The sequence below is a fragment of the Lutra lutra genome, chromosome 18, assembly GCF_902655055.1.
Source record: "Lutra lutra chromosome 18, mLutLut1.2, whole genome shotgun sequence".
Classification (NCBI taxonomy): Eukaryota; Metazoa; Chordata; class Mammalia; order Carnivora; family Mustelidae; genus Lutra; species Lutra lutra.
Genome location: NC_062295.1, coordinates 14,152,842 through 14,178,798, shown reverse-complemented (window position 1 = coordinate 14,178,798; position 25,957 = coordinate 14,152,842). Strand labels below are relative to the sequence as shown.

Here is a 25,957-nt window from a genome sequence, read left to right as displayed (position 1 = left end):
CTGAGATCATGACCTGAGCTGAAGGCAGACACTTAACCGACTGAGCCACCCAGGCACTCCTGTTTTTTCCTCTTTTTTAAAAAAGTATCTTTATTGATATGTAATTCAAATATCATATAATTCCCACTTAAAGTGTACAGTTCAGGGGCACCTGGGTGACTCAGTTGGTGATGTGTCCGACTCTTGATTTCGGCTGAGGTCGTGATCTGAGCCACCTGGGTGCCCCTGTCATTTTAACTTTCAAAAAATGTGTACATATATTTTGAGGAATAAGCTTATATGTGTCTTGGAGGAGCCAAACATTTGTTTTCTTTTGTACATCATCAGATGTGGGCGCTGTCTCCAACTGTCTTCGCCCTGCTGAGTAAGAATCTGATGATTGTGCACGGTGACTTGGCTGTTCACTTCCCTGCCATTCAGTACGCCGTGCTCTACACGTTGTATTCTCATTGTACCAGGTACTATACTGTACAGATACTTCTTGTAAACAAGGTTTTGTTTTTTCTTTCGAACTTTTGTGGGCTCTCGTAAGAGTAGATTTTTAAAAATACGTGTTGACTTTGGAATTACTTTCTTTTTTTCAATTAGAGATGAAAAGGTGATTTTTTCCTTTGTCTTCCAGGCATGATCACTTTATATCTAGTAGTCTTAGTTCTTCGTCCCCATCTTTGTTTGATGGAGCTGTGATTAGTACTGTAACTACAGCTACAAAAAAACATTTCTCAATTATACTGAATCTTCTGGGAATATTGCTTAAGAAAGATAATCTTAACCAGGATACAAGGTAACTAAATAATATTTCCTAATTTAAGTGTTTTTCTGAACTTTTATCAATTTAGTTATGTGATTTGAGGGTAGGAAATCAGATTATTGGGGTGGTAGGGTGGAGCAGCTTCATAAACACTTCAAAATACAGCTTTATTATTTAGTTTAGGATTTCTGGTTCTTTCCCAAAAGAATTAAATGAAACCTGCAATGTTTAGTTGAAGAATGTTATCTGTAGAGGTCTTTATAATCTTTGCTACAACTTATGCTAGTTTGGGGACATTTTCTTAAAAGGCATGCAACTTTTTGACAAAGGAATTTCTATAGTTTTGAGTTTTTGTTTCCTGTTGCTTGACATATTTAAAGAAACCAAAAACAAAGTAATGTAAGAAGAATAGACCTTTTTCTTTCTTTCTTTCCTTCTTAAGAAATCAACTGGTTGTTTTGTGTTTCAGGAAGCTGTTAATGACCTGGGCTTTGGAAGTGGCTGTGTTAATGAAGAAGTCAGAAACATATGCACCTTTATTCTCTCTTCCATCTTTCCATAAATTTTGCAAAGGCCTTTTAGCCAACAGTAAGACTCTGTGATTTTTAAAAATTTTGTTATTCTGCACTTAAAAGGGATCTTTAGTAATGAAAGATAGTCACTTGAACATTTTCATAACATGAAATGTATAATTCCCATCTCAATGGCAGATGCATAATCTGTCTTAATTTTTCTTATTCTTAATATGTAAGTTGTTTTTAAGTGATTGTTTTAAGCTTATGTGAATGTTTATGCATTCTGTATACTTTTAAAATTCCCTTCAGGAAATGGTTGAGGTGAAACTCATGACTTTAAGTGGCTTTTGTTGAATGTGTCATTTTCCTAAATGTTACTGCCAGCAAGGGTTCTAGGCAGGAGCAGGGCCTAGTCCATCCATGGTAGGCATTAACTGTTTGTTGAATGAGTGAATGGGATCGGGAAGTTAGGACATGCTGGCATGTAATTTCTTTTGGCAAACCGAAAGTGTCTCTTAATTTCTAATAGCTCTCGTCGAAGATGTGAATATCTGTCTGCAAGCATGCAGCAGTCTACATGCTTTGTCTTCTTCTTTGCCAGACGATCTTTTACAGAGGTATGTACTAAAGATCATATCTTTGACCCTAGTCCTAATAACTTGAGGCTGTTGCCACATTCGTGTTATCTGTTTCATTTTTTTGTAGGTGTGTTGATGTTTGCCGTGTTCAACTTGTCCATAGTGGAACTCGTATTCGACAAGCATTTGGAAAGCTGTTGAAGTCAATTCCTTTAGATGTTGTTTTGAGGTATAACGGTTGCATTAGAACAAAAACATCCCATGGTTGTGACTGCCTGGTAGTCCTTTAGGAAGAGACAAATTGCCTATTAGTGAATCTTGTATGGCACCTCTCAGTGACTGAAGAGATGTCAGAGGGTCAAGTTGTGCAGGTCTAGGAGAAAGTAACAAGATTTTATATTTTTTATAATCTTAGAAGCTCATGATAATAAGTACTGAATAATTTATATAACACAGTGCCAAAATGTGTTTCTTAGTAGTTCAGTTATTTGAAAAACTCAAGTGTAATCTTTATTGTTTTGATTAAGTTAATTTTCTTTCTTTCTTTTTTTTTTTTTTTTTTTGTTTTTAAAGATTTTATTTATTTATTTGACAGTGAGAGAGATCACAAGTAGGCAGAGAGGCAGGCCGAGAGAGAGGGGGAAGCAGGCTCCCTGCTGAGCAGAGAGGCCGATGTGGGGCTCTATCCCAGGACCCTGAGATCATGACCTGAGCGGAAGGCAGAGGCTTAACCCACTGAGCCACTCAGGCGCCCCCGATTAAGTTAATTTTCAAGTTGTAACAACATTTCTGTTTCGAAGGCTCAGTTTTAATTTTTTATTTCTACATTTAGTTAACAAGAAAATAGCTCATTTACAATACAAAGTAACCTTTTAACTGAAACATTTTGTACAACAGTGACTTTATTTTCTTTCTACAGCAATAACAATCACACAGAAATTCAAGAAATTTCTTTAGCATTAAGAAGTCACATGAGCAAAGCACCAAGTAACACATTCCACCACAAGATTTCTCTGATGTATTAGTTTTATTTTGTATGGGAATTCTCACAGAACGGGGTAAGATTTTCTTTGACTCCTTCATGTGCGAAAGCAACGTAAATATTCTTGAATATCTTGACTCCATGCCCATTTTGCAGAGAAAATATGTCCGGAGTGGCAGAGTAGGAAGTGGTATCTTCTCCAATGGATCATTTTTGTTTTCAGCAGTAAGAATTGCTTTGATGATAGTATCCGAAGAAACAAAAATGGGCTTTGAGATTGAGTGATGAAATGTGTTTGACAGTTAACTGCTCTGCCTAGTCATGAATGTTTTGGGGAGAGGCCTAGGGACATAGTCATTCCGCAGATGCTTAGTTGCAGTGAATGTTTTACCCCGATAGCCAGTGTCATAAGCCATTTACCCTAATAACCCATCCACACTGTACCCTATGCTGCTTTAACTATAAAAGACCTCACAATGAAAGGGATATAATGCTTCTCACTATTAAAGGTTTTGCCTTTTTGAGGTAGGAAAATTGTAGTCCTACTCCCATTCCCCTGGCAATTTTTTAAAAAATTTTTAAATGAAGTTGTCATTGTCTGTTAAATATGAAACTGCTTTTCCCAGGAAGGACAATTGGTTAGAAAGATTGTTCTATAGCTGCCAGAGACTGGATAAGCGTGACCAATCAACAATTCCCCGAAATCTTCTAAAGACAGATGCTGTCCTTTGGCAGTGGGCTATTTGGGAAGCAGCACAGTTCACTGTCCTTTCTAAATTGAGAACCCCATTGGGCAGAGCTCAGGATACCTTCCAGACTATTGAAGGTAATCAGCTCTTTGTGCTTTTTCAAACTTCGTGATATAAATACTTTGAAAGCCTTTTTATATTAAGAAGCAATGGATTTCTTAATCTTTGTTAAAAATTTGAGAGTGTATGCTTTGTTGTTCTTTACTACTCTGTCAGTCTTTCAGGTACTGTTTGTGAGAATAAACTTTCATTGAATAATTGTGTTGACAACAACATGGTTGTCTACTTTTGTTCAAAACCTAGGGGATTTGTATAGAGAAAACATTTTTTTTCCCCTAAAAATAAGAAATCTTTCATGTTGGGAGTTTTGTTTTTAAATGATGGCTGTACAGGAGATACTTGATAAATGTGATTTTGTGAAATTATCTCCAACTTCTAGAATCTTTAAAGATTTCTTTTAAATTTGGAATGTTGTTCTCTGCTTTAAGGTATCATTAGAAGTCTTGCAGCTCACACATTAAACCCTGATCAAGATGTTAGTCAGTGGACAACTGCAGACAATGATGAAGGCCACAGTAGCAACCAGCTTAGACTTGTTCTTCTTCTGCAGTATCTGGAAAATCTGGAGAAGTTAATGTATAATGCATATGAGGGTTGTGCTAATGCATTAACATCACCTCCCAAGGTTGGTTTCAGTGGGCTAAGGGTTGGTTTGTAGTGATTTTATGGGCAAGCCTGGCAGTGCTTGTATAGCTGAAATCAAAATACTCTTGTGTATTTGATCCATCTATACTAGAATCTTAACCAATCCTGAGCTCTTCTTTTTCTTTATTCTAAAGGTCATTAGGACTTTCTTTTATACCAATCGCCAAACTTGCCAAGACTGGCTGACGCGGATCCGACTCTCCATTATGAGGGTTGGGTTGTTGGCAGGCCAGCCCGCTGTGACGGTGAGACACGGCTTTGACTTGCTTACAGAAATGAAGACAAATCTCTCTCAGGTAAAGCGTATTTGAAGTTAATTTTAAATCTGTTAATTAGGAAAATTTGAGTTTAATTCCTTTACTGTGATTTAATCTATGGATGAAATCAGTTAAAATATCTGTTCATTCAAACTTCTGTTTCAAAGGTTTTGATTCAATTGTTTGTAAAAGCAATAAGTTCCAAAGTCACCTACTCATATTTTGTACTTAGAACCTGTCAAAATACGTATTACTTATGTTTGAGGGGTTGGAACTTTCAAGGTAATTCTTAGAAATTTGTGGAAGAAATAATTCTCATCATGATTTTAAAGTATTATATATAATGTGTAGGAAAGTACATATAATTTATAATGTATGCATAGGTATATATAATGTTATAAGGGGAAAGTACTGGTTTATAAATGGGTTCAATAAGTGGAATCCAAGAATAGCTAATGTTTATTAATTAGATATAATATCAATAAGGAATATTCAGACAAAATTATCATTTTTTAATTCGTGGTTATTTATTGGTGATTTTTGCTCTATATTTAATTCATATGTTATTCCTACAGATACTGCAGTTTAAATGTTTGGGTAATTTTTTAGTTTGTAAAGATGGACACCCATGTGTTAAGGTTGTGCTAGTTACCTTTTGTAGAAACATTATATGTAAATTTTCAAGAATTATATTCTAGGAATATAATGTCATTGTTGTAAAAATAATTGTTAAATACATTTGCCATTAAATGGGCTTAGATTATGATCAGTAGTTGTAAATTTAGTAGATACTTGAATTTTAATGGTACTGAGGTCTGTGATTTATTTTTCTGAATGAACTTTCAGGGGAATGAGTTGGAAGTAACCATCATGATGGTGGTAGAAGCACTGTGTGAGCTTCATTGTCCTGAAGCTATACAGGGAATTGCTGTCTGGTCATCTTCTATTGTTGGAAAGAATCTTCTCTGGATTAATTCAGTGGCCCAACAGGCTGAAGGGAGGTAAGCTGGTAGGAAGGAAATAGGTGATAGGAAATCTTTACATTTAAATCCTCTGTATTCCTGGCTAACTTTGTAGTTAAATGTTAAAACAACTTTGTTCAGTTTTAGCAATTGGAACTTGGTGTAAGTCACTTTACTAAGGAGCTGTCTTTAGTCTGTTCTTTAAGTAGCAGCAAAACTTAGATGCCTTTCTTATTTGTGGATTAGTAAGAAATCTTCCTCAAAATATGATCTGCCAATTACTTGTCTTCTAAACCAACCTGCCTTCCTTCCTTCCTTTTTCTTTCCTTTTTTTTTCCCCCCTTCTTGAGAGGGAGCAGGGAAGATGGACAGAGGGAGAGAAAGAATCCCAGGCAAGCTCCATGCCCAGCACAGAGCCTGATATGAGCCTTGATCTCACAACCCTAAGATCATGATTTGAGCCTAATTCAAGAGTCAGACGCTTAACCAACTGAGTCATGCAGGCACCCCATACTTGTTTTATAAATATTTTTGAACTTGATTCTTAATTGATAACCTTTCATGTCAGAGTTTGGTATAAACCAGAGTACTTGCTCATTAGCCCTATGCATTCAACATTTAAACTAACTTGATTTCACTAGGTAAAGGAACGTGAATCATAACCTGTATATATTTATATTAGTTTCACCAAATCTGGAAAATGTAGCAAATAAAGAACTCATAATTCCATCTGCCAGTGATAACTGTTAGTTTTGGTGCACATGTCTTTTTAGTTCTTATTTCTTTCATATTCAGTCTTTTCTCCACTTTTTCCAGAAATAGCTATGTTTTTGCTGGTTACCTCATTTTCCTTTTGCCACTCAGCAATATTTTAAAAAATATTTTGCCATGTTAAATAATCTACAGTGTTATTTTTAATGACACAGTTGTATTTTTTGTGAGTGCACCATACTTTTTAACATTCCTTATTTTTGGACAGTAAGGTTATTTTTGATGTTTTTTACTAATTTTTTTTTTAAAGATTTTATTTATTTACTTGAGTGAGAGAGAGGGCAGGAGAGGGGAGAGGGTCAGAGGGAGAAGCAGACTCCCTGCTGAGCAGGGAGCCTGATTGTGGAACTCTATCCTGGGACTCCAGGATCATGACCTGAGCCGAAGGCAGTTGCTTAACCAATTGAGCCACCCAGGCGCCCCTCTTTTTTAATAATCTTAATGCACTGTGGCACTTAATTCTTTAAACTATAGTTTATAGCTGTTTTTATTTTCTTTGAATTCTCCTACAAGTTGATTTCTAGAAGAAAGGCTATAGACCATAAGGCTTACGGTATGTTCTTTTGCTAAGTACTATACGGAAAACTGTTTCCGGTTTAATCTGTTAACAATAGAATAATAAACCCTTCTCTTCACCTTTGTGAATACCGAGGGTCACTAAAAAATAACAGCTCTGCCACCATCTTCAGAGAAGATACTTTTAATTTACATTTATTAATGATTAACACTAAGACTTTACCCATATGTTCTGTTGAACATTTGTGATTTTTAAAAACATAGATGATGTCTTAATGGCCTCTCATTCTTTGCTGTATCAATCTATGAGATTTTATTATACAGCAAGATTGTTGATGATGTGGTTTGTTTGTTTCTTTCTTTCTTTCTACCTTTCTTTCTTTAGATTTTATTTACTTATTTGACAGAGAGAGACACAGTGAGTGAGGGAACACAAGCAGAGGGAGTGGGAGAGGGAGAAGCAGACTTCCGCTAAGCAGGGAGCCTGATGCGGTGCTTGATCCCAGGACCCTGGGATCATGACCTGAACTGAACGCTGACACTTAACTACTGAGCCACCCAGGCACGCCTTTGCTGTGCAGTTTCTTTTTTTCTTTTTTTTTAAAGATTTTATTTATTTATTTGACAGAGAGAGATCACAGTAGACAGAGGCAGGCAGAGAGAGAGAGAGAGAGAGAGGGAAGCAGGCTCCCTGCTGAGCAGAGAGCCCGATACGGGACTCGATCCCAGGACCCTGGGATCATGACCTGAGCCGAAGGCAGTGGCTTAACCCACTGAGCCACCCAGATGCCCCTGCTGTGCAGTTTCTTAATTTGTAATTTGTTTTTAATATTTGTGGTGTTTTTGGTACTTACAAATTTTAAGTTATATCATTAGTATCTGTTACTTTATGAATTCTTTTTAAAAATATGTTCTACTTAGCCTTTGTGTACGTTGAGATCAGATACTTAACAATATTTTTTGTTACTTACTTTTTAAAGTGAAGGATACCTTTGTGTGTGTGGTTTTTTTAAGATTTTATTAATTTGAAAGAGAGATAGATCAGGCAGTAGGAAGGGGCAGAGGGGGAGAGAGAGAGAGAGAAAAGCAGACTCCCTGCCTAGCAGGGAGCCCAACACAGGGCTTGATCCCAGGACCCTGAGATGGTGACCTGAGCCAAAGGCAGATGCTTAACCCACTGAGCCACCCACGCACCCCTTCTGATATTTTACACTGCCCACCCCCTTTTTAAACATTTTATTTATTTATTTGAGAGAGAGATATGCATATACTAGGGAGGGACAGAGGGGGAGAGTGAAAGTCTCAGGAGACTGTGCACTGAGTGCAGCGCCTGGGCTCAGTGTCAGAACTTTCAGATCATGACCTGAGCTGACCCCAGGAGTCAGATGCCCAACCAACTGTGTTACCCAGGCACCCCTACCTTTTTTTAAAATTTATTTTTCATTTGTGTGAGGGGAAAAAAAATCTAATTTTATGTGCCCTGACCCCACACAAAATAATGAACTCACTGTCTCCACTCAGTTTATTTCCCCGCTCAATTTGTTGAGTGATTGTCTTTTTTTGTTTCTGTGGAAGTGATGTCTGTGGATAATTAAAATAAAGACTGTTTGAATTTGCGCTGAAGGTTTGAAAAGGCCTCTGTGGAGTATCAGGAGCACTTGTGCGCCATGACGGGCGTCGACTGCTGCATCTCTAGCTTCGACAAGTCTGTTCTCGCGCTGGCCAACACTGGGCGGACCGGTGCCAGCCCCAGACATTCCTTGAATGGTGAGCATCTGGAATTTAAATAAAAAATTGTAGTCAGATACTTTGTACTGACAATGTTATGGTGTATTTTTAGATTTCTCTGCTCTTTAAAATATTTATAATTGCTCTGGATCTCTCTGTTTTATAAAATATGTTCACTTAGGTGAATCCAGAAAAACTGTGCTGTCTAAGCCAACTGACTCTTCCCCTGAGGTGATAAATTATTTGGGAAATAAAGCGTGCGAGTGCTACATTTCCATTGCTGATTGGGCTGCTGTACAGGAGTGGCAGAATGCTATCCATGACTTGAAGAAGAGTACCAGCAGTACTTCTCTCAACCTGAAAGCTGATTTCAACTACATAAAGTAAGGACTTTTTTTCATTTAAATAAATTTTCATTAGCTTTCGAGTCTTCCTCTGTGGCAGAAAAAATATTAAAATTGGTAACATCTGCTGTTGTAAGATATTTGAAATTCTGATAATACTGCTGTTTGAAAATTACTACAGTGAGAAACCAACATTAGAGGTGAGGAAGGTGTTCATGCAGTGGGAAGACAGTCTTCTCAATGTTCATAGTCTTTTGGTATTGATTCTTAGAGCTTACAAAATGAATATAAAGAGAAATTTGTTACTGCTTTAGAAAGGGTCACACTTGATGACTGTTCCTAAATTGGGTTTGGATTGATTGAAAATAATCTGAAGAGGGCAGTTAATGAACATTTGTAAATCCCCTTTCTTGTCTTTTTTTTTCCTTCTTGTTCCTCTGTGCATTTATTAATCCCTTAATTCATAATATATGTACCGGGGGCCCCTGGCTGTCTCAGTCAGTAGAGCATGCAACTCTTGATCTTGGGTTCATGCGTTCGAGTGCCACATTGAGGATAGAGATTACTTAAATACATAAATATTAAATTTTTAAAAAACACGGAAAGTATGTGTTGAATTAATCCCTTAATTCAGAATTTGTATACCCATAAGTGGCTGAGGCATAGTGGTCATTAGGCGTCCTTCCCATTGAGAAGCTCAGCTTCTAGAGCGTAAACGTGTTAATGGGTAATTTCTCCACTGAGCTTGTACTGTGTGCCAGTCAGTGGGGTTTAACATTTCATGAAACATGAATTCTAACCCTTGAGGAGCTCCTTCTAGAGGAGACAGACAGATAAGGTTGGGAATGTCATCAGCATGACAATTTGAGCAAAGACTTGAGGAAACATCTGATGGAAGAGTGATGTGTTTTTAGTGTTCTGGAAATGCCCTGGAGGCCATTCTTGTTGAAGCAGGTGAATAATAAGGAATAAGGGTAGAGAGTAGGTGGGAACTCTGAGGACTTTGATTCTTAATAAGAGAGAAAATCTTAGGTGAGATTTGAACAGGAGAGGCATGTTCTGACCTGACTTCGAAGTTCACTCTGCTGTGTTGTCAAGAGACTGGGGATGGATGGCAAGGGTGGCAGCATGTATACCACTGATCTATGGGACAATGGTAGAGGGAGAACAGACACTATTAATTGAAGGAGGAGCACACAGAACAATGAGGTGTGTTTAAGGTGCTTATGAAACATGCAGAGGAGACTGTTTAATAAGCAGTAAAGAATTGGATTTGGAACACAGGAGAAGTATCTAAGCTAGAGAATGATTTGGGGATCATTAGCATGTAGGTGACAGTAAAAGACCCTTTTTTCCCTGGCTCTGCTCCAGAGCCTTTTGTAAGCTACCAGGTAACAGATAAAGCTCTGGGGATGGGTGAGTGAAAAGTAAAGAGGGCCAAGGTCAGAATCTTTTTTTACAGGAGGGGAGAGGAAGCCATTGATAAAAACAAAGACACTGAGAAAGGAAGAGTCTGAGATGTAGGAGAACCAGACTGGGGTAGTCCACCTTGTCAGGAGTTCCAGAGATGACATGCAGGAAGAGCTTTGCAGAGAAAGAGGAGGAGAAGCAGCCAGGCTGAATACTGTTGAGTGGTGAAGACACTTGGAAATCGAAAGCTCCAAAGGTTACTTGGGTAGTGAGTTTTTCATGAAGTCAAGGAGAGGAAGCTGTGGCTAAAGGAGAATTTTGTGTATTTACTTGAAGTATTGGAGAGATTAAGTGTTCTTTTAAGCTTAGGGGAAGGAGTGACTGGAAAGCAGAGGCTGAAGAAGTGGGATAAAGAACATTGATTTAAGGATTAACTGGGCCCTGCCTTTTTTGAACCCAAGGAAAGTAGTTGCATACGAACAGAGTTTTGGGAGCAGGTAGATGGTGAATTAAGGGTAAGAGTAGAGGAAATGAAAGCCTGTGTGGCTGTGTGTGTGTGTGTGTGTGTGTGTGTGTTTTGAGGAGTCAGTCATTAGCAGAGAGAATTGTAGAGGGGCATTGTAGAGTCTAGTGGGGATGCAGGGAACCTGCCACTGGAGAGGTCTCAGACCCTCTAGTGGCAGGAATGATAAGGGTGTTGTCACCAAACCTTGACAGTTCATCATTTGCCGCTCACATGAGAAGCACTTGGTTGCCTTGGTCCTGGCTTTGAGCTTATAAGGGGGAGGCAGGTATAGTCCTTGATGTTACATTGCTAGTGCTGTATTCAGGCTGCATTGTAAGAAGGGGATATAGTGAGAGAGACAGGAAAAGATGAGTGGTTAATGGGAAAGAGAAAGAGAGATAGATGAAGAAACTGAGTCATCTTCTTGGTTGGAAAGCAGCTATAGTAAGAATGGGAACAGTGTGAGTGCTCTGAAAGTAGCAGCAGTAGGTGGGGAGCTAGAAGGCCTCTCGTCCTAGCATTGTTGCCACGGGACTAAAGGAGTTTCAGAGGCACCACCATTTTCAGATGACATAAGGAGATGGAAAGGAAGAATTCTTTGAAAGAAGAGAAACAGCTTCCATGAAACACACTGGAGAAGGGAGAGAGGGAGGGAGGCCAGCAGTGAAAGGTGGGATAGGGTGGAAGGATGAGATAATAGAACAGGAACCCTCCAGGGGCCTGGGTTTTAGGTGGGGGGGTGGGGCCATGTAGCGGTTTTAGAGATAGTTTGGGGAGAATCAGATGTTGGCATTGCCCTTCAGAGATCTGATCTGTCAGTTTGTTGGATGGGCCCCTGAGGATAACAGGCTCAAAAAGAGGAAGGAAACATGGAGGGGTGGTTATGCTAGACTGTGTATGACTATAGCTGTGGCTTTCTGGTTCACCGCTCGTTTTAGTGCTAATTAAGTCGGTAGTCACATCTTCAAAATAGAAATAAAAAATGAAGGCCTAGGTAGGAGGAACCTCATCAAGCGAATGCTATGTAACTGTGCTGTGTTTTTCTAGAATTTGTTCTACTTTTTTTGAATGGTCCCACGGGCTGGATAGGTATAATACAAGCTAACTGGTATTTTAATTACAGGTCACTAAGCAGTTTTGAATCAGGAGAATTTGTTGAATGTACTGAGCAATTAGAATTGTTACCAGGAGAAAATATCAATCTACTTGCTGGAGGATCAAAAGAGAAAATAGGTATTTGAAATAATAATCTTAGAATTAAGTATTTTATAGACAAGTTGCTCAAGATATTTGACTTAGTATTTCCTGGAAAATCTGGAAGTTTTTGTACATTTATTTTGGGGCCAAATTCTATGTAAAGGGACATCTCTAGGTGTGTTTTACTTATATTTGATTTGTCAAATGAAAACAGTTTAAATAAAATTAAACTAAAAAAAGGCTATTATAAGACTTGGAGATTTATCTGGCCACATTTGAAAAAGTTTAAGTAGTCTTTAAGCTAAATATTTTTCTTGACCTTAATGTGGTTCATTAACTTCCTTACCGCAACTGGAACATTCTATTATCCTAAAGTTAGTATTGTGAGTAGTTTGTGTGTTAGCTTTGAGTTGCTAGGTTCAGTAAGGTTTGCAAAGTAGGGCTAGATTTGTCCCTTTAAATGTAGCGGTTGATTTACTGATTTTTGAACTATGGAAATCAGCTGTTTTGAGGCAGGTCTGAGATATAATTTGAATGTGGACTATAATTTTTATATAGCTATCAGAAATGCTTAATCGTAATGTTCAGCTGCCTGAATTTAAATATGAAAGAATGTATTCATTGGTGATAACTTTTTAATACTGTCAAAATATTTTATCACATATTAAAAGCATATTAACTTAATGGATTTTATTTAACTTCTGTAGATATGAAAAAACTGCTTCCTAACATGTTAAGTCCAGATCCAAGGGAACTTCAGAAATCTATTGAAGTTCAGTTGTTGAGAAGTTCTGTTTGTTTGGCAACTGCTTTAAACCATATAGAACAAGATCAGAAGTGGCAGTCCATAACTGAGTAAGTTCAGTCCTAAGGGGGTTAATGTGCACTATGTCTTGCCATATGGTAAACCTATATACTTCGGGGGCGGAGTCAGTTACATGATCACTTCAGTGTTAGTCATGATAGCTCCATTTTAGTTGTAGAAGTCATATGATACATGAATGCCACTTGGCAACATATGTAGAGGTTGAAACTAAATAAACTGTAGAAATCCCCAGAAGCCTGTGTTGACTTACTTATGTCATTTTACTAGAGGGAAGGCATCTCCTCTTCCTTCCTCCTCTTTGGATGCCACTGTAGTACCATCTTATCAAACTGTCTTATCTTTTCAGTGATTATGCAGGTTGGAAAATCTTGTTTATTGATTGACAGTGAATATTTTGTTTCAGGAATGTGGTAAAGTACTTGAAGCAGACGTCCCGCATAGCTATTGGACCACTGAGACTTTCTACTTTAACAGTTTCACAGTCTCTGCCAGTTCTAAGTACCTTACAGCTGTATTGCTCTTCTGCTTTGGAGAACACAGTTTCGAACAGACTTTCCACAGAGGTGTGTATATGTGTATCCTTATCAGGGTATTCTGAACATTAATAGGCATTCGTGTAGAATTTTTTTGAAAAAAGATTTATTTATTTGAGAGAAAGAGAGAGCATGGAAAAGGGGCAGAGGAAGAGATGATCTCAAGCAGACTCCCTGTTGAGCATGGAACCTGGTGTAGGGCTCAATCCTGTGACCTATCAGATCATGACCTGAGCTAAAACCAAGAATCAGACACCCAAGTGACTGAGCCACCCAGGCACCCCAAGATTTTTTTTTTTAATTTTTAAAGTAGCATTTGTAGCATTTGTTGGACAAACTAGTAAATCAAGAAATCTAAAATGTCATTTTTAGGCACATTTTCATTTCAGGACAATGTGAGGCAGATGGAGGAACCCAAGATACATCATTTCAAGGATGGCCAATTGGTTAATTATTTTTTCTTTTCTTTCTTTCTTTTTTTTTTTTTTTGAAAGGAGGGTTGGTGTATGTAAATATATTTTCCATTGAAAGGCATTAATAAATTTTAGATTTGATTAAAATAAAAGACTCTTAGGGGCACCTGGCTGGCTCAGTTGGTAGAGCATGTAGCTCGTGATCTCAGAGTTGTGAGTTCAAGCCCTATGTTGGGTTAAGAGCTTACTTTTAAAAAAAGAACTAAATAATAATGAAGACACTTCATCCTCTTCCCAGGTAGGGTAAAGTTTAACCAAAATGGGCCCTTCCCAAGGGAAGTATAGTCTTTGAGAATCTGCTTACAAAGCAATAGTTTAATGTTTCTCTGTAACTCAACTTTTGCTTTATATTAAATATGCTATGTTTAATTTTTTTAAAAGTGCTTTATTGATAAGTATACTGATAAGTTGGACTTTTTTTTCCCCCCAAAGCAAAGATTTCTGCTCTTAGAGTGTCTTAGAGTGTCTTTCCTCTTGTGATTAGGAGATATTGAAGATAGTGGAGAGTTTAATAGATGAGCCTGGAGCAGCTGGCTTATGGGGGACACAGCTTATCTCAACCTACAAACATATAAAGAGGCTGTTTACATTAAGTAGTTTTGGTTTTTCTCTGGCAGGATTGTCTTATTCCACTCTTCAGTGAAGCTCTGCGTTCATGTAAACAGCATGATGTGAGACCATGGATGCAGGCATTAAGATATACCATGTACCAGAGTCAGTTGTTGGAGAAGATAAAAGGTAATTAGGTTGGTTTTTTTACTAGCTTTGATTGAGATATAGTTTACACATTTTAAATGTACAGTTCCAGTTTTGACACATCTTCATCAGTGTAACCGTCAATACAATCAAGATAGAAAACATTGGTCTTACCCCAAAAGGTTTCCTAATCCCTCAGTCACCTCTCCCATCTCTCCTGTTCCTGGACAACCGCTGATTTCTTCTCTGTCACTTTAGATTAGATGTGTCTTTACTAATGTTTTATATAAATGGAATCATGCAACTCTCTTGTGTCTGGCTTCTCTGGTTCAGCATTTTATTTTTAAGGTTCCCCTATGTTTTGTGTAGCAGTACTATGATCCTTCCTGTCGTCGTTGAGTACTGTGCATTTTGTGGATATACCATAATTTATCTCTGGGTCTTTTGGTGGATATTGGAGTTGTTTATTTTAAAATTTAGACTACTGTATAAAGCTGCTATGAAGTTCATGTACAGGTCTCTGAGTGGACGTATATTTGTGTTTCTCTTGAGTAAATGCCTCCGAGTAGAATTGTTGGGTCATATAGTTTAATGTTAAAAATAGTTTGTCATTTTCTTAGAAAGTGTTTGGATATTTCTTCTGACATCTACATCCTTGGTAGTGCTGGTCTTTAATTTTAGTCACTGGCACCAGTGTATAATAGTAGTACCTCATTGTGGTTTTATTTGCATTTCCCTGGTGATTAATGAGATTAAGCATTTTTTGCATGGTGACCATTGTATATCTTACTTTGTTAAGTGTTTCCATCTTGCCCATTTTTAATCAAGTCATAGACTTGTTTGTTCTGGATACAAATTCTTTGTCAGATACAATGTACTGTGAATGTTAAGTTTTTAAACACTCCAAATGAATACTTAGAGAAGTAGTACTTGTATAAATATTAGTAGGTCTCTCTCTTTTGTAAGTAGGATTTATTGATTAATTGATTGATTTTGTAGGTCTCATTTTTAAGAAAGAAATGTCATGTTAAAGGGATGCTAGCAATTTATTTTATTGCTTGAAAATGGAAAAATTGACAGAATTCTATAGAATGTTAGTTGAAAAGTAGCTAAGCTTAATATGTTTGTGTATTAAATTTCAAGTAAAGTTTTGTTGGCGTACGGACTTGGGATTGCCCAGTGATTAGTGGGAACTGTGACTCACCTGGACCCTCCTTGCCATATACCCTTGGTTGGATTGTTAGCCCAGCATTTGCAAATGGAAGGACCTTAGGGCAAGTCATTAAATTTCAGAGGCACTTTCCTCTTCAGTTGAGGATATTGCCTTGGTCAGGAGATTCTTTTAAGGATTATAGGAAATGAGGCAAGGCATATAAAGGCCCCAGCACAGAGGATGGTGTATAACAGGACTACAGATATCTTTTTTCCTCATCCTTCCCTTATTGAACAAGTTTTAAAATTGGGAATACCAAGTCAGTAACCAGTGGTTTTATTTGGAGACACAATTCCACTCCTCGCTTTTTTTTCCACTTCTTCAGCACGTGCTTATGAGGTATGTGTTCGAAGTTGTGATGTAACGGTGAACAAGACAAGCCTGTTTTCTGCATTCCAGGGACCACAGTGATTCTAGAGTCTAGCAGGGAAAACTGAACTCAAACAAGGGACAGCAGTATGGTGTGCTGAGTGGAAGTGCATGTACATGGTGAACGTACAACGAGGGTACGAATTTAGTCCTAGGGATCAGTCAGAACAGGATTTGAGGAGGAAGTAACATTTAAGCTGGTTCTTGAGGGAGGTAAGGATGAGATGGAAGGCAGTAGACTGGTTGGAAACCAACATGCAAAGGCCAGCAGGCAATAATGAAGGATTCTTAGGTGACAGTTTGCCTAAGGGAGAGTGGGAAGAGAGGAAGTAGAAGGAGATTGAGACTGGAATGAAATGGAAGGCATCAGTGCCTTTCAAGGCAAATTCGGGAGTTGGGGTTTTGTCAGAGGGGCAGTGGGAAGCCATCAAAGGGAAGTTAAGTGTTAAAGATTTAGCTTTGTGTAAGATGATTTTAGTTGAAAGTTGGAGAATGAACTAGAAGAGGATAACACTTAGGCGTCAGAGGGTCCAGCTAGGCTTAAATTCCTGCTAAAGGTACCCAAGGTAGTGGCAGTAAGGATAGAAAAAAATAGATATGATATGAAGGTTGCAGGTAGAGTCTTAAGATGACTGGCGGGCACCTGCTTAGGTAGCCAGGTGAATCATGTGCCTTGCCTTGAGAAAGGAATAACAGAAGGAAGTATAAGGTTTGGAGGGTGGTAGAAAATGGATTCCACTTGACACAGGTAAAAAGTGTCCTTGAAATACCTGAGTGTAGGTGACTGGTAGGCAGATGGGACTCAGATGTCAGGTCTGGCTAGAGATAAAGATTCAGGAGTCATCAGCATTCATATGGTAATTGAAGCTACAGGAACAGATGATACTGTCCAGGGAGAATATGCAGAGTGGGAAGAGTAGAGAGCCTAGGACTGACCCTGAGGACCACGAGTTTTAATGGATGGGTAGCGGATGAGAAGGAGACGAAGGATTCTTCAGAAATTCTCCCAAGAGAATGGCATGCGAGGAGGGCAGAGGGTATTTCCACAACAAGAGGGAGATGCTCTAGCTTTTTCCCCACACTTTGGCTTATGCTCTTTAGTTAGAAGATCTAGTAACTGAAAAACAAATTTCTTTTTTTTTTTTTTAAGATTTTATTTATTTATTTGACAGATAGAGATCACGAGTAAGCAGAGAGGCAGGCAGAGAGAGAGGAAGGGAAGCAGGCTCCCCACCGAGCAGAGAGCCCGATGCCGGGCTCGATCCCAGGACACTGGGATCATGACCTGAGTTGAAGGCAGAGGCTTTAACCCACTGAGCTACCCAGGTGCCCTGAAAAACAAATTTCTTACAGTGAATGATTTGTTGTCTGCTTCATCATTTGCTTACGTTTATTTCAACAAAAGTACTGTTTATTGTATGCCAAGCTACTAGGGATTTAAAGATAACGAAAAATGGGTTATCTTTATTTAGGGAGTTGGTAGGGAAGGGGAAATGACTGGGGAAGAACTTTTGGCCATGTTTCCATGCAGTCTAGGTAGAGCAGTCAAGGACTAATGCAACTTTTTTCCCCCCCCTCCAGAACAAACCGTTCCAATTAGAAGCCATCTCATGGAATTAGGTCTAACAGCAGCAAAATTTGCTAGAAAACGAGGCAATGTGTCACTTGCAACAAGACTGCTGGCACAGTGTAGTGAGGTTCAGCTGGGAAAGACTACTACTGCACAGGATTTAGTCCAGCATTTTAAAAAACTATCAACTCAAGGTCAAGTGGATGAAAAATGGGGGCCTGAACTTGATATCGAAAAAACCAAATTGCTATATACAGCAGGTTAGTAAAATGAATTGTGCTTAATGTATGACTAAAATGAAAATCCTGTGTATGAAATATGTATGATGTAAGGGAATAAAAGAAAAGATTTTTTTTTTTCAGCTGTGGCAGAATATTTGGATCTTGAATAGTAAATTACCTGTAATCAATTTATAACCTTTGTAATTCGGTGCGTTAGAAAAAGGTGATTTTGTTATAGTGTATCAAAGTAATGTTCCTAGAGATCATTGATTACCACTGAATTTACAATGTTACTTTACCCTGAAATACTGTTAATTGCAGATAAGGCTTCTAAGGGCTGGTTTTTGGTTTTCTGTAGGCCAGTCAACACATGCAATGGAAATGTTGAGTTCTTGTGCTATATCTTTCTGCAAGTCTGCCAAAGCTGAATATGCAGTTGCTAAGTCAATCCTGACACTGGCTAAATGGATCCAGGCAGAATGGAAAGAAATTTCAGGACAGCTGAAACAGGTTTACAGAGCTCAGCAACAGCAGAACTTCACAGGTCTTTCTACTCTGTCTAAAAACATACTTGCCTTAATAGAACTCCCATCTGTTAATACCATGGAAGAAGAGTATCCTCGGATTGAGAGCGAATCTACAGGTAGGAGTTCTTTATTTTATTAGCTTTGAAATACCAGCTTTAGAAGTTACTTCTCCACTCTTTTAAAGTTTATAATGTTATGCTGGCCATAATTTGCCACAAAAATTGTTTGCATGGAAATTTAATATATTATACTGTCTGGAAGTAACTAAAACACATTTGTTTAGTGTCTAATGCCACTGTGGAAGTCACCTAACTGCTCCACAGGCTTTTCCCAAGCCACAGTGCTTTTATGGACTTAGATGTTTTTGCCGGCAAGAAAGTCCGACTGCAGATACCCGAGTTCCTCCTCACACTGGAAAGAGCCAGAAAGGTACACAGTAGTTGCCTGTGGTCTCCTTGGCTGGTAGAGCACAGAAACTCTAGCAAAGATGAAAGTTTCATATTCCGACACTGGTGGTAGTAATAGAAAAGTACTTGACAAATAGGGTAGTTCATTCAGTGTTGGAGTTTCTGTTCTGTTCAGGTTTTACAGAGTGGGAGAAAGGTAACCTCTTTGCTGATGAGAATGTACTTTGATTTTGGTTTTTATGAAGCCTAGGGTTTTAATTACTTAGGTTGGTCTTATAAAATAATTATAATCTATGTAATTTACAGTCTTGATATTCATAAGGGATGTGTCCTGTGATTATTATAAATCTTATATTGGCAAATGGCATTATAGCAGATGGTTTCTTCACTCCTAAACTGTGAATAAAGATATTTACCTCATGAATTTCTGACTGAGTGAGATTGTATAGTGATCACCTATATATTATTTTTGCCAGAATGTTCAGGCTTAACCTAATCGCAAGGAAAGAGCCAGTCATAACTAGAATTTAAGACGTTGTACAACACATGTGATGCCTGAACTGTTTTATATAAGGTTCAGTGTCATGGAAGATATTTATGTGGTTTACATGGTGATAATTTAAGCTGCCTTGCGAAGCTGAGTGATGATTTCAATATATTAGCCTTTGAGGAAAGCATAATAAAGATGTGTTCTTGGATCAAATTTTGTAATGTAATATTCTGGGACTTAGAGATAGCTTACAGATAATAAAATTCTAAAATGTTGGTAGGAATGCCATTTGAAATTTATGAATGTAACATTGCTGAGTCCTTTCTTTTTTCTTTTTTTTTTTCCCCCATTATGGCAGTGCATATTGGAGTTGGAGAACCTGACTTCATTTTGGGACAGTTGTATCACCTGTCTTCAGTACAGGCGCCCGAAGTAGCCAAATCCTGGGCAGCGCTGGCTAGTTGGGCTTACAGGTGGGGCAGAAAGGTGGTTGATAATGCTAGGTATGTATGTTAAAATGTGTAATTTATTTAACACATTGCAAGATAGAGATTTGAAATGTCTGCTGACATGTTTTGGTAGCTTCACATGACAAGTGTTGGTAGCTGGAACCAGTGACTTGTTTATTTTTATAGTCAGGGAGAAGGTGTTCGTCTGCTGCCTAGAGAAAAATCTGAAGTTGAGAATCTGCTTCCAGACACTATAACTGAAGAAGAAAAAGAGAGAATATTTGGTATTCTTGGACAGGCTGTGTGTCGGCCAGCGGGGATTCAGGCAAGGAAAACATCATACAGTGTTTGGGAGAAATGGTGTCAAGATCACTTTTTTAATTCATTGATTTTGGGGACACCTGGGTGGCTCAGTCAGTTGGGCATCTGCCTTACGCTCAGGTCATGATCCTTGGTTCCTAGAATCGAGTCGCACGTCAGGCTCCTTGTTCAGCGGGGAGCCTGCTTCTCCCTATGCCTGCCACTCCCCCTGCTTGTTCTCTCTCTCTCTGACAAATAAATCAACTCTTTAAAAAAAAATTATTGATTTTGAAGAGGTTGATCACATATACTTGATTACATGTTGAATGGAGTTTAGGCAGCTGCTGTTACAAATCAAAACTTGGAGTTTTAAGATGAAAGTGAGTTATGATACTTTTCTAAGGAGAATGTAATACCTTGAGAAATCATTTCCTTAAGGTCCTGTTACAGTAGGTGAAATTTATTTTATGTGAATTAAATTTCTCTTTTAATTATTGTTTTGATCAGAAATTAGGTTCTTAACACTAGCTTGGGACCTTTTAAAGCACATTAGTGCCTGAATACCACCCCAGGTACTCTGAGTGTGGACGTGGGTGTATGTATTTAAGCTTACTAGGTGATTATAATTCATAGCCAGAGTTGAAAACTAGTAGACTAAATGAGCTGTAGGATTTATTCTCTCTCAGGTCAGAGTTCTGTTAATTCCAGAATGTTAGAGATATTGAGTTTTTAAATAGACTTTAAAAGTTTGGATTTTATTTCGTAGGCTAAACTGTACTGACTCATCTTGCTCTAGACCAGCATGTATCAGTGTCCTCTAGAGCTGGCATTGTGTATGTGCCCATTACTGTAAAGAGAGTAAAGGCTGTTGTGAGTGAATTTGGTATACATTCAAGCCTCAAGCTTTTGAACAGATTCATTTAATGTTCTGCAGGCAGAATACTGTATTGTAACTTAGAAGCATTTAAAGTACCAAAAAACAAAGTCTGAAATCCTTCATTAGCTACTTTAGTAAATATATCCTACAGAGGAGCATAATGACATTAATTTAGCTTGTGTGAAACTAAATGAAATAATTTAATTTTTCATAAGCAAGAAAAATGCTTTCATAGGATTGGAAAGTCATGTACCCCCTCCCCCCCCTTTCTGTTTGCTTTAAGAAAGGTAGCATTTTATGCCCAAATTTTCTTCAGGATGAAGATATAACGCTTCAGATAACAGAAGGTGAAGATAATGAGGAAGATGACATGGTTGATGTTATCTGGCGTCAGTTAATTTCAAGCTGCCCGTGGCTTTCAGAACTTGATGAAAGTGCAACAGAAGGAGTTATCAAAGTATGGAGAAAGGTCGTAGATAGAATCTTCAGCCTGTACAAGCTGTCTTGCAGTGCTTATTTTACTTTCCTTAAACTGAATGCTGGTCAGGTGGGTAGCACGACGTTGGGGTCTAAGAGAATGTATTTGACATTTCCTTCCTAGCAGACGAAAACAGTATTCTTATTTCTGCCTTTCACCTTTCCCCCTTAGATTCCTTTAGATGAAGATGACCCCAGGCTACATTTGAGTCACAGAGCAGAGCAGAGCACTGATGATGTGATCGTGATGGCCACACTGCGCTTGCTCAGGTTGCTCGTTAAGCATGCCGGCGAGCTCAGGCAGTATCTGGAACATGGCTTGGAAACAACACCTACTGCTCCGTGGAGAGGTAATGGTCTGAATAAAAGGTTTCAGGAACAATTATTTCTGGGTAGGATACATAAGACAATAAGAAAAAATAGCAGTTTCTTTATGTTTATTATTTTAATGTGTTATTGAGTACCTACATTAGTTCATAGGACACCAGGAACTGCACGTTACATACTCTCCTCTCCTACCTTTCAGAGAACTAGAAGGTTGACAGGAGCGTTAATGGATACAAAATGAATTTTGGAGACCGTGGTGAAAATAAGTTTCAAAAATTGTTGTATGCCCTTTGTTAAAAATTATCTGTCTTTACAGGCATTCATAGAAAATACAGTTTGCCAGAACATTGTTGAATTGCTCTGCATTTTGATTATAGCTCTGTACCCTAACCAGACTTGCAAATCAAGAACTATTGTTAGGGTTCTTTGTTATCACAGGGAGAAATTTGAGGCCCTTAGAACTGATACTGACACGCATCAGGTTTTATGCCTTTGCATCTACTGTGTTGACAGTTTTTAATAACTTTATCCTTCTTTCTTATCCTGAAGGAATTATCCCACAGCTTTTCTCACGCTTAAACCATCCCGAAGTATATGTGCGCCAGAGTATTTGTAACCTTCTCTGCCGAGTGGCTCAAGATTCCCCACATCTCATATTGTACCCTGCAATAGTGGGTACCATATCACTTAGTACTGAGTCGCAGGCTTCAGGTATGGAATATTAAAATACTGCTACGTTAAGTATAAACTATTCTGCAGATAATGTCTGTTAGGTAAATTTTTTTCAGCTTTCTGTTACAGAGTTGATGGAGTTTGTGGTTTTTTCAGTAATAATAATAATTGTCATTTATTGAGGTAGTTACTGCTGTGTCCAGGACTAGGGCATGTGCTTTACATATGCCCTTCATTCTCACAGTAACCCATTTAGGCTTAGAAAAACTGTGCCAGTGCTCTCAGGTTCACCACTGAGCTGAGTAAATGGTAGATAAGGATGAAACCAAGCTTTAGGTTCTGGCTGTGAGAAGACGCTTTCTTAATTTGTTGAGAATTATTTATTTCTCCATTGTCTTCCATTTGCTTATAATATAAGTATAAAAGCTTACCTGTGGCAAGGGAGACTGTCTATGATCTTTGGTTAATTTAATGCACGAAAAGCAAATTAGTTAAGTGAGGGCTCTAGAGTTGAATAGGTATTACCAATGTTTTCCTTAACTCAACATATGCACATAGGGGAAACATCCAAAGCCTACCTAATTCTTCCATTTTCTTATAGGAAATAAGTTTTCCTCTGCAATTCCAACTTTGCTTGGCAATATTCAAGGAGAAGAGTTGCTGGTTTCTGAATGTGAGGGAGGGAGCCCTCCTGCTTCTCAGGATAGCAATAAGGATGAACCTAAAAGTGGATTGAATGAAGACCAAGCCATGATGCAGGATTGCTACAGCAAAATTGTGGATAAGCTGTCCTCTGCAAATCCCACTATGGTGTTACAGGTATAAAGCACAATTTGTATGTTTTTAAACAATTTTTATTACATTTCCCCCTCCCCTAAGAAACAACCTAAACAAAACATGGAAAAGATACCTGAAGAACAAAAAGGCTTTTAGAATAATTGAAATTGGCTTTACAATGCAGGATTGGTTTTATAAATCTGTATTTGTAGAATCACAAGTCAAGGTTCTCTGATCGTATAATGAACAAAAGATGCACACACAGAACTTATAATTTCTAGTGTTGGCAAGACTGCTGGATATGAACTTGTAGATTAACATATCTGGATGTGCTGTGTGTGCAGGTTCAGATGCTTGTGGCGGAACTGCGCAGGGTCACTGTCCTCTGGGATGAGCTCTGGCTGGGAGTTCTATTACAGCAACACATGTATGTCCTGAGACGGATCCAGCAGCTGGAAGATGAGGTGAAGAGAGTCCAGAACAACAACACCTTACGCAAGTATGTTTTCGTACACTTCTATTCTGAAGATGAAGCTGCCCCCAAGCCCCTTTTTAATGTAAAATATACAAAACATAAAATTTGTTATTTTAACCAATTTTAAGTGTATAGTTCAGTTGCATTAAATATATGTATAGTGTTGTGCAACCATCACTTCTGTTTATTTCAGGAATGTGTTCATCCCAAACATAAGCTCTATACCCACTAAACATTAACTGTCCATTGCCCCTTAACCCTAGCGCCTCTTTATTGCTATTCTACTTTTTGTCTCTGAATTTGACTACTCTGAGTACCCCGTGTAAGTGGAGTCAGAGGTATTTGTCCCTTTGTGTTGGGCCTGTTTCACTTGGCATGTTTTGAAGGTTCATGCATGTTGTAACACATATGACAATTTCCTTCCTTTTAGCACCGAGTGATACTCCATTGTATGCGTCTTCCACCTTCTGTTTAGCAGTTGTCTGTCGATGGACGTTGGGTTGCTCTTACCTTTTGGCTATTGAGAACGGTGTTTCTGTGAACATTGGTGTACAAGTGTCTGTTTGACCCCCTGTTTTCAATTATTTTGTATATGATCCAGTAGATTTGCCTGGGTCATATTGTTACTCTGTTGTTAACTTGGAGGAACAACCAAACGGTTTTTCCTGCACCAGTTTACGTTCCCACCAAAAGTGCATGAGTGTTCCAGTTTCTCCATATCCTTGCCAGTATTTGTTATTTATTTTTTAATATAGTAAGCATCCTAATGGATGTGAAGTGATAGCTCATTGTGATTTTGACTTGCATTTCTCTAATGACTAATGATGTTGAGCTTCTTTCTCTGTGCCTTTTGATCATGGGAATATTTTCTTACATGAAATGTCTATTGAAGTCTTTTCCCCATATTTGAATTGGGTTGTTTGGAGGTCTCGTTGTTGTTGATTTAGGAGTTTGCTCTGTATTCTGGATATTAACCCCTTTTTCAGATCAATGATTTGCAAATATTTTTTCCCATTTCGTGCATTCTTTTAACTCTCTTAATAATGTCTTTTATTTTTTAAAGATTTTATTTATTTATTTGACAGACAGAGACCACAAGTAGGCAGAGAGTGGGGAGGAAGCAGGCTCCCCGCTGAGCAGACAGCCCGATGTGGGGCTCGATCCCAGGACTCTGAGATCATGACCTGAGCCGAAGGCAGAGGCTTTAACCCACTGAGCCACCCAGGCGCCCCTCTTTTTTTTTTAAAGATTTTATTTACTTACTTGACAGAGAGAGAGAGAGATCACGTAGTCAGAGAGGCAGGCAGAGAGAGAAGACGAAGCAGGCTCCCTGCTGAGCAGAGAGCCCAACGTCTGGCTTTATCCCAGGACCCTGGGATCATGACCTGAGCTGAAGGCAGAGGCTTAACCCACTGAGCCACCCAGGTGCCCCTAATAGGGTCTTCTGTTGCATGGAAGTTGAGTTTGATGTATTAACCTCATTTTTCTGTACTTTTTCTTTTATTGCCCATGCTTTGTGCCATATCCAAAAAGTCATTGCCAAATCCAGTGTCCAGAAGCATTTCCCATACATTTTTTTTCTGAGAGTTTTAGGTCTTAAGGTCTTTGATCCATTTTGGGGTTTTTTTTTTTTTTTTTTTACATAATAGTGTAAAGAAGGTAAGGGTCTGACTTCATTCTTTTGTGAGTGGATACCCAGTTTTCCCAGTGCCAGGTATTTAAAAGCTGCCTTTTTGTGGGCTGGACATTTTACAATGCTGTATTTATTTTATTTTTTTTAAGATTTTATTTATTTATTTGACAGAGAGAGAGATCACAAGTAGGCAGAGAGGCAGGCAGAGAGAGAGAGGAGGAAGCAGGCTCCCCACTGAGCAGAGAGCCCGATGTGGGGCTCGATCCCAGGACCCCGAGACCATGACCTAAGCTGAAGGCAGAGGCTCAATCCACTGAGCCACTCAGGCACCCCTACAATGCTGTGTTTATAAGTTATTGTGCTATTATTTTATTTTTTATTTTTTATTTTTTTAAGATTTTATTTATTTATTTGACAGAGAGAGATCACAAGCAGGCAGAGAGTCAGGCAGAGAGAGAGGGGGAAGCAGGCTCCCTGCTGAGCAGAGAGCCCAATGCGGGGCTCGATCCCAGGACCCTGAGATCATGACCTGAGCCGAAGGCAGAGGCCCAACCCACTGAGCTACCCAGGCGCCCCTGTGCTATTATTTTATTTATTTTAGTTTATTCTTTTATACTGTTTACTTAACAGTAGATGCATTTAAACTGTTCCATGTTTGTAAAACTCTTTATGTCT

At 38.5% G+C, this 25,957-nt stretch overlaps 1 protein-coding gene across 1 annotated transcript in view; it reads left to right on the top strand.

Annotated features, from left to right (window-relative positions):
• Positions 1 to 25,957, top strand: part of SMG1 (SMG1 nonsense mediated mRNA decay associated PI3K related kinase) — a 108,603-nt gene that overhangs the window by 50,875 nt on the left and 31,771 nt on the right. Inside the window, 26 exon segments of the mRNA XM_047714668.1 lie at positions 328 to 458; positions 623 to 784; positions 1,221 to 1,339; positions 1,796 to 1,883; positions 1,972 to 2,073; positions 2,764 to 2,850; positions 2,852 to 2,902; positions 3,453 to 3,652; positions 4,064 to 4,260; positions 4,415 to 4,576; positions 5,384 to 5,538; positions 8,411 to 8,553; positions 8,696 to 8,897; positions 11,897 to 12,006; positions 12,678 to 12,825; positions 13,200 to 13,359; positions 14,420 to 14,540; positions 17,662 to 17,910; positions 18,230 to 18,514; positions 19,654 to 19,798; positions 19,931 to 20,069; positions 21,238 to 21,468; positions 21,571 to 21,748; positions 22,275 to 22,436; positions 22,999 to 23,216; positions 23,519 to 23,673. Of these exon segments, the coding sequence (XP_047570624.1) occupies positions 328 to 458; positions 623 to 784; positions 1,221 to 1,339; positions 1,796 to 1,883; positions 1,972 to 2,073; positions 2,764 to 2,850; positions 2,852 to 2,902; positions 3,453 to 3,652; positions 4,064 to 4,260; positions 4,415 to 4,576; positions 5,384 to 5,538; positions 8,411 to 8,553; positions 8,696 to 8,897; positions 11,897 to 12,006; positions 12,678 to 12,825; positions 13,200 to 13,359; positions 14,420 to 14,540; positions 17,662 to 17,910; positions 18,230 to 18,514; positions 19,654 to 19,798; positions 19,931 to 20,069; positions 21,238 to 21,468; positions 21,571 to 21,748; positions 22,275 to 22,436; positions 22,999 to 23,216; positions 23,519 to 23,673 (4,100 nt within the window).